This window comes from Numenius arquata, chromosome 12 (assembly GCF_964106895.1).
Source record: "Numenius arquata chromosome 12, bNumArq3.hap1.1, whole genome shotgun sequence".
Taxonomy (NCBI): domain Eukaryota; kingdom Metazoa; phylum Chordata; class Aves; order Charadriiformes; family Scolopacidae; genus Numenius; species Numenius arquata.
The window spans coordinates 40927502-40936715 of NC_133587.1; the positions used below are offsets into that span (position 1 = coordinate 40927502).

At 40.7% G+C, this 9214-nt stretch overlaps 1 protein-coding gene across 1 annotated transcript in view; it reads left to right on the forward strand.

Moving 5' to 3' along the window:
* The window catches only part of MINDY4 (MINDY lysine 48 deubiquitinase 4), a 74311-nt gene extending 67700 nt beyond the window's left edge, over nt 1-6611 (forward strand). The window contains exons 17-18 of the mRNA XM_074157169.1: nt 1048-1120; nt 5917-6611. Of these exons, the coding sequence (XP_074013270.1) occupies nt 1048-1120; nt 5917-5965 (122 nt within the window). The 3' untranslated portion in view covers nt 5966-6611. The remainder of the gene's footprint in view (nt 1-1047; nt 1121-5916) is intronic.
* Nucleotides 6612-9214: the final 2603 nt, after the last annotated feature.

The window sequence follows — 9214 nt, forward strand, 5'->3', positions numbered from 1 at the left end:
TCCCATCCTGTCTACATCAGTCTCAGCGAAGCGGACCCACCTACACCCTGTCTTGGCATCATTTGTTTCTCTCAACCTGCCCATTGGCTGGATGACGAACAGAAAAGAAGAAAAAGAAAAAATCCGAGTCTGCCGCAGTTTAAAATGTTATACTCCAAAACAGGAAACAGCTGAGCAGACTGACATACAAGCTGGTGGCAGGATGTTTTCTCTCTGGGAAGTTAAGCGACTACTTTCACTGTTGACAGATCCAGTGTCTGAGACACTGACCTCTCTGTTTTCCCCGGAACAGCGCAATTGCCTCTCTGTCCCAAAGGAATGCTCGCAGCCTGTGGTGGCTCTCTTATATCCAACACAACTCTGTCTTCTCCTGTCCGTGCACTGCTTTCTCAACACTCAAGGGACGATCTTCTTTTCCAAGGTGAAGGTATCTTAACCCAGTTTGGACTGGACATGGGATTTCCTATTCAAGGGTAGGACTACCCCTGTCCTTAGTATCTGGGTGATGAAAATTGCTTTCTTAGTAATTATGACATCAATTGTAAAATAAAAAACCTCATGACAGCCCTCGAGCATATTCTTTCACTTTCTAATCCATGTTTCCTTCGAAATCATCTCTATATTAGTGAACTAACTAGGGCCAGGGCATGAATCTGAACACTGTCCCATGATCATCCTTACCATTAAGCAGCCAGCACAATTCTGAGCAAGTTTCTGGCCCAGAACAACTAATACTGGGCATATTCTGGGGACCATTCCCAACAGCAAGTTTGCATTCAGTCCCCCTCTTTCAGCCTGTAGCCTGCCATCGCATGAACAGGCAGCAGACCTCAAGCTAAAAGGGTTCAAGAGACGACAAAGCCATGAGTGCTCACCTCCCAGGGTATTTCAGTCCAAAGTGGATACGTGTCTACTGGGGGCTGGGAGTTTTACCGTGGGAGTGGGAGTCCATCACTTCCATGGGTGGGGTTCCGAGAAGCTGCTGCGGTAATCTATACGAATAGAAATATACTCCAGCCATTAATATTGTCTGATATGTCTCTGCAGACACAACTCAGATGTGCGCTGGAGATAAAGAAAATGATCTTACTCCTCCACTTGAGCATTGTATTAGGACAAAGTAAGTGAAAACTACATTTTTATTATACATATTTTCAGTTATTGATATAAAGAATATATGTAAGGCTGGAGTGTGATAAAAAATATTACAGCAAGTAATGTTGCAAAATTACTACTTGAAAATCATAAAGGATCTCAATAGGCCATGCTGTGATAATACGTATTCCACATTTTATTGTTGTAGTTAACATCAAACTGGCTAAGAAGTTCAATTCATTCTTAGAGGAACCTTCGTTACACCACCAAGAACCGACTGAACCAAACTCAATTTGAGAGCGTAGCTTGATTTCAGTAGATCTAAAGTTGGATTCCCAAAGGGGATTGGTTCCTATTGCAGAGGTGTAGTGAGAAAAGGAGAAAAATTCTTGCATCTTCATCAGTCTTTTCTGAAAAATATAATTGCACTGGGGGACTCGATGCATTCTTGATGCATGAAGCTCCATGGTCTCAGTGTTCTCAAACTTTCCGTGTGTCCGTGGGCAGCACAGAGTTTTTCAAGATCACAAAACACTGTGTTTTGTGAAAGTCATTCTTGACAGTTCTTAGGTCATATTCTCTTCCTAAATGCAAGGCTATTTCCTGTCATGTTAGGATTTCCGTGGCCATTTTAAAGCCTATGTGATGTTAAATGGTGGAATCTTCAGTTTTTCCGAGACACACTGAAGTTAATGAGAAGATTTTCAGTTTAGTGAAAAATAAGCAAAAGGCGAAAATTAACTGGGTAAAAAAATCAGCTTTATATCAACTCCATGAGTAGGACTTTGAAAGCTGCTATCTGAATATCTTTGGAGCAAGAAGTAAAAGCCTCATTGTCAAAGACCGTAACATTTGTTAAATCAACAAGCCAAGCAGCTTCAAATTTCTCTTGTAATTTCAATTCCTCTCCTTGCCACAATCCTTCCTGTAAAAAACACCTCCAAAAAACAAGTTCAGTGGCTGCCAACCAGTGTGTTCATGCAGGGCTACCGTTATAAAGTTACAGAAAAGCAGAAAAGGGATCCTGTAACATGACAGCAGTGACATTAGTCTAGGCTCCCCGTACATATAGATTGCTTTGTTTCCTCTGTTCCAGGGACACATAAGCATTAGCACAAACTAAGATAGGTAATATGTAGCCTCAGAAACCCACACAGTGGGGTGAATAATGCATGCAACTACTTAAAGTTGCTCTTAGAACATCTTCCATTCCTGGCATTGCATCAAAGTTATACGGTTTTGGTAGTGGTGATGTTTGTTTATTTTAAATTCCGTGCTTTAATCTCCTGGAGAAGTAAATTATGACCAAATTCCAGTGTCAATTTATTTTGTTTGTACCATTCTCAGGATGTGCCTTATTTACCCTGATCAGTCTGGCTCCTTGTTTTCACTATTTTCCATTTGCTTTGAACGTATTTATTTAAGCATGGCCTTGCTGCTAAAGGTTTTTCATGTTATATTTTTCCTTTTTGTTTTAAGAACTTTTTCTTCCAAATATGAAATAGTATATAAGGAACAGTAAAAACAAACCAAAATAACCAATATTTTAACAAACTGAGAGATACAAAAGAATTGTTTTCTATCATGCAACAATACTTCTAAACTAATTTTTAGTAAAGCAACAAAGAGCTGTTACTTCTTTTGACCAAGCATTCATAATGAAGCTCTTTATCAAACCTTTCTCATCAACAAATGCAGGATAACTTCTCAGACAGTGTGAATTTCACAGTCTGAACAATCAGAACTGAGAAGATTAACCGTTGTTTCCATATGTTCATTGGGGTTTTTCCTTTCACTCACGTGACTCAGTTCTGGTTTAGTCCATGAAAAGCCTTACCCATTGTTTACCCCGATACCTGAACACCATCATAGGCCTAACATCTGCCTGCTGTTTGTTCTCGTATCCTCTCCCAAAGGGAAAAGTGCATATGCAATAGACTGTTTCTGTATTCAGGGTTGGTTTTTTTTTTTTGTTATTATTAATATTATCAGAGGAAAAGAGGTGTTTTGCTCCTGCAGAAGGAGGAGGCTCATGTTTCTAACCCCTATTCTATAAAATGTCAGAAGAATGAGATTCGAGTTTGAAACAGGTCACACTTCAGATGGCTGGAACGACTGGTCACCAACAGGTATCACTGCAGGCTCCCAACCAAGGCCTCAGTACAAGTACATGTGCTTTTATTGTGGCTTTCAGCCCTAGACATCTGTAGAAACAGTCAGATTCTGACCAAGAGATGTCTGGAATGTGCATCCCTGGGTTGTTTGAGAGATGCCGTGCAGACCTCTTATCCCGTTCTTCCCCGAAGAATACTCTTATATCACAGTCACGATCCTCGGCATCTCTCTGCCCTGGCGGAAAAAACATCTGTTAGCTCTCCCTGAGGGGAATAAACTTTGATCTGATATTATAATCTGAATTCAGCCGTATATTTTGTTAACCCTCTAGCATCCGCTTTCCCCTGTGGTAGTGGGGCTGAATGATACATTCTTTTACCTGTTTGGCTTTGAAGTGAGACATCCAGTGGAAATTTAGTAGATAAGAGGAGAGCATGGACGTTTCATGCTGAATTATTGGTGTGCTCTAAAACAATACGAAATGATTGGTCCAGGAGATACTCTCTGAATGTTATTCCAGACTGAACGTTGTTCAGGGCCTGACCCAGTTCCTCTTGGGTTCCCGTTAACACCATGACCCTTGGGTGAGGCTGTAGTTGAACCAGATAGGTCAAATATAGTTTTCATGTTGCTAATCTGATAAATTATAATTGAATCAGCAGCTAGAATCTATTTGAATTACATTGTGGCAGGACAGTTTGGGGAAATGATCACATTGCATTTTCTGGACAGTTTTGTTTCTGTCTGTAAAGAGAATAGCTGCTCAGCACCTGTGAGTGATGTTCCTCACTGTTCGACACCTATTCTTGTGCAGATTCAATAGGTGAGAAAAGTTTTGAATCCATTTTCACAGGAGCAAACAGCCAAAGACTGCTTTTCAGTCTACAAACAGCTCAGCAAAAATGGTTTGAAAATAAACACAGGAGACGAGGCTTGTTATCAAAGTGACCTTGAGTCTTGCTTCAAAGGATCATTTTCTGTTTAAGCTCATTATTGAAACCCTGTTTTAAAAACGGCCAGTTCCTCACTGCATAGCAGTTAGCAACATCGTAAGCTGTAACAGCAAAAATAGTATCAGCACATGTTAGTAATTCCACAGAGTACAGTGTCGTCTCAGGGCAGATTTCATTCGGTGTCTTTTGGCCTCTCTGGGTCTCTGTGGATCCCTCTCAAAGCTGTTAATCACCCTGGTGAGATAGAAGGCGGTGCCTTGGGAAGACTGTACCAAAATAGGGGGCGATTTGATGTCACTAACTGAAAAATCCAGTGGGGACAGAAGGTGGCGATTGTCCTTCTCACTTTAATTTGGTTGTTCTGGGGGTGATATTCTGAACCTCTGGCAGGGACAGTTCTCGCCACTGGTGAGTGACAGACTCAGTCGAATATCCCCAGCTAGAACATGTTCTGCTTTTAGCTTAACATGTGAGACATCACTGCTGTGTATTCCTACCAAGCTCTGGAAAGAGGACAGAGTTTCTGCAATTTTTAAATTTTTATTTTCTCAGCAAAATAAAAAAAAAAGAAGGAAAAATTTCACAGCAGCCCTTAGATGGTCGCTTCCATTGCACTGAATACTGCATGAATTCAGACTTTGGTTTTATTTTACACTTAATTGACTTGCTCAGTGAAAGGACTGAGCTTCCATACCCTCGCTGACACATTCTTTCTTCAGTGACAGAAAGAATGTGGTACTCGGGCAACTCACCCCCTCACCAATGTCTTACTACTGTGCACATGCACTGAGACAGATTTTGAAAACAGATATAAATACTTGACACTGGGAATGCAATAGTTTAGTTCTCGGAAGATGCGGACCGTGAACTTCCAAACGTGAGAAATGCTACCCACAAGGGTGCAATTCATGCAGTGACTGACTCTGACTGTACAGTGAGTTGACTCACTTCAACCCAGTGAGGTCTTAGTTCAGATCTTTGTCTTCTGCCATGATTTGAAGATACATTTGTTGACAAATGCAGGATGGGTACCTTCTTTGCATTCGGTGTTGGTCACATTCCTGGAGGGGGCAGCTGAGCAGTAGCAGCCAGTGCACAGCCAGGAATTAAAAACACAGGAGGTTTTTGTGCACGTGTGTGGACTCATTTGGAAATGTTGTTCTCAATATACATCTTTAGTGTTATTCTGAAGAAAGAATGAGGGCAGAGGAAAAGCAAACCCTCAGTGTAGGAAAAGCAAAACATTGCCATTAAAATGAGCCACGGAATACTTCAAAGGAACAAGGGTCAGGAGCAAAGATAGCTGCTAAGTTAAATAGTCCTCTCTCATGGTCTCAGAGTCACAGAGTTCCTATTCAAAGCTGTCTGTATAGGAGTGTTCAAATGGCCTAGTAACAGCTGAGACTGAGCGTTCTGGTTTTATAGGGTTAACTTTTGTGCCCATTTTGGGGATTCCCTACAGTCTCTGCAACACAAAGTTACTTATTCTGAATCATCTGCTGCTGAGGACTCTCTACTGCATAGAAGAGATCAGAGGAAGGGTAAGGAGACCGACCTCCAAACTTGGGCACCCAAAATTAGGGGGTGCAAGTACCTCACTTCAATTCCTTTCCCTTTGAGAGGATGTGATTAGTTACCCCAGATGAGTCCATCCTAGTCTCTCGAAGGTTCTTCGGGTGGTTGAGGGATGCTGAGTTACCTTTCCAATGACCTGATTAACTGATGGATGTAAAATGGTTGCTTTCATTTCTAGGTGGCAAGGAGCTGTTATTGACTGGAATGGCACAGAACCAATCTTGTGACTGACCTGACCTGCACTTTATTTGTAAAGACAGAAAGGAAATGACTGAATTAGCACATTCCTATTCCCACCAATACAGGAAATAGGACCAGAGTTGTGCAGTTTACGATGAGGAAGAATGACATGGTTTGCAGGCTGGAAGAGTTTCACCTCAATCACCTCGTGCTTCAGATATTTTGCTTGCAATATAAACAACACTTACGTAAATTCCTTGTCACTGCCTTTAACATACAGCTTCTGAGAGCAGACTGAGTTTCCACTACCAAATCAAGGTTACAGATGAAGCAGTGAAGTCGTCAACGTCCCCTTGAGGTCTCTTTCTGGATCCACTCTGTATCCTGCAATTGTTTCAAAGCATCTGATGAAAGATGCTAAACCCAGATTTCTGTCACTGTTCATGCCTTCTCTGTACTGCCTAGTTCTTCATCTACAAAACCCCAGTACAAGTATAAAATATCATCCAAGAAATAAATATTCACTTCTTTACCTTATATTAGTAAGTCTTGGTTTGCACTAAACAGATTGGTAACCATATGGGCTTTTCGGATAAAGCCTGACCTATACAAAATCCTTGTTGTGTCATAAAATTTGCTGTAAGGATTGTGGTTTGGTGTTACCAGAATAAAAATAATAATAGTACGTTCCTTATACTGGGTGCAGTTGGTGTATAACAGTGCCTCACACTGATGTAGCTCATTTTTCTTTCCGGATGAGAGAAAGCTGTATCAGTATCTTTACATTTATACCATTGTAACTACTTATACACTAGGGTTTATTTACCCCAGAGTGATAGATAAGATCTGTGGTTTGCTTCTTCACAATTAGAAGAAAACAGAAGAGCTGTTAGGTTTGAAATTTAAATGGTGCCTATCTGTGATAGATACCATTTTTCATGATTAAATAAAGTGCATGCACGGAAACGATGTATCGTGGAGAGGTATCACGAGGTACCGAATCAGCAGTTTGTACTCTGAAGTCTTTAAGTGACATATTTTGGCAACACTTTACCAAAATTGGAACAAGTTACTGAACTGAAGATGGGAAAAAATGCCTTGGAAAAAAGGCAGATAAATGGTGTTTCTGGAATTATTCCTCTTGAGAGGGAGTATTTCATGAGTTTAATAAAAAACTTTTACTTTCTGATATTTATCACCTTCTTCCTAGTCAGTGTGCAAACTCTGCTGAGTCCTGATTAACTAGTTGCTATTTCCAAAATCAGTTTCCCACAAAAATTCAATGTCCTACTGTGTTTAGTGTAGTGATACCAAACTGACCGTGCAAATACAAATCTCGAGAAATGAGCACTTGAGCTGGATTTGGAAACCAACCTGAATATAAGCCACAACGGAGTACCAGGAAGGCTTAGATAGTCTTTGAATGAGCAGCTGTCTCCCTCTTTGCTTCCCAATCACATCAAACTATCTATATGCCGTAAAGCATCTCAGAGTTTCAGTCTTTTTAATTTTATTTAATTCAGTGTAATGTAATTTATTTGCTTTAGACCAGATAGGCAAACTTCTTTAAACTTTGTGAGATGAAGACCTCCTGTTTAGCCTCAGAGGTATCCGATCTGAGCCCATTCCTGCCTCTGCTACAGGGGTCTTACATGGCCTTTGGCAAACCCTTTCATTTTTGTGTATATAGGAATATGTTTGTACTGTCAGCTATAGGAGGACTCAATATACTGCCTTTAAGATACACTCATCATCCATACTTCAAGCACTCCAGTTTCCCAGGAAGAGCTCAGTGTGAGCTTTGGTGCTTCTGGGAGTGGGAGATCCCAAACGGCCAAAGGTCCCCCCAGACCCAAAGCCTTTGTTCCTCCTGAAATTTCTATGAATTATAGTCTACGCTTTGTTTCCACGAAGCAAATACAGTTTGATTTTCCCACCTACCTCACAGGGCATCTATAATGTCAAATAAGATTTTTTTTGCAGAATGCATTTGGACAGAAAGTAGTGTAGAGATGAAAAATGGAGGAAGATTTTTGGAACCAGGTTTAACAAAAAATTCCTTTCTGGATTTTTCAGTTGAGTAAACCTACATCATTTACTTTCAAGTACTGCTTTAAAGTATGTCAGTTTGGAGATAACCTTCCACCCCCTGATAAAAGAGCACCAAAGATAAATCTTCATCTGGGGAAGGAGGGAGCTGCCATGTGACAGGCCAGATTTCTTCTGACTAAAATACAGATTTCTACAGAGCAGACGTGTTCAGAGGAGGGGAGATATCAGGGTGTGATGTATATTTGCTTTAGGATGAGAAGAACTGTGCTCCAGACTGTAGGATGAGAAGATGAGTATAAAGGGAGCCCAAGAGGATTGTCCCTAATGGATTTAACCCATGAAGATGTTAGATTTTTTCAGGATATAAAAAAGAGTATAGATTATTGAGTAGGTCTTGGAAATAGATTATGTTTTATGGTTCATATTGGAGTGTAAAGGAGGATGAGGAGAGACCCTGAACTCTGATCCTCTCTGTAAAACAGGCTGCAAAGAACCTTTAGGCTCCATCACTGTTTATGGAGAGTACTTTTGTTGAAATTTAATTTCTATGACAACAGAACCTCGGTAAGACAGATCATTTTACCCATTATCTGTTACTGTGCCCGTGGATATTTGTTCTGCAAAGCCCACTGTCCACCTGTCATCTATTTAAGGTGAATGGACTCCAGATTCACCCGTGCCCTCACTCACAGAGGCAGAAATAAAGCACTTGGACCACTTCACCAAACCACCACCTGTATAGGGTAATTCCACCAAGTTGGAGAACTGAGAACCTCAGCATTATGAAGGTCCTTCCACCACCCTGGAGCCCAAAAGCGGTGTTTTCCTTCACCAGGAAGGACGAAATATAAAACTAGAGAGTTCATTGAGATCTAATTCCATTGCAGAAAAATGCCAGAGCATTACCTCGGCCACTGCCTGCATCAAAAAGAAGATTTGCAGAATTTTATTTGATATAAAGCACCAGAAGTTATTTCCCTTAAGACTTTACAGGGCTTTTTGAGTCAATCAGGCAAAGCGATGCCAAGTGTTATAGGGCAGTGCAAAAACCTTTGCACAGATCTGTGCAGAATCATATCCTCTTCCAGCAGCATGCATCTATTTTTTTTTAATTATGTTTTCCTCTTCATTGTTTCTCCTTTTCTTTTTCATTGCCCAATGAATGTGACTTCCTGAAATGAACAAAGCAGCAACCATTTTTGATAATTGAGCATTAAAAGACACCGGCGGTGTTTGGCACTTGG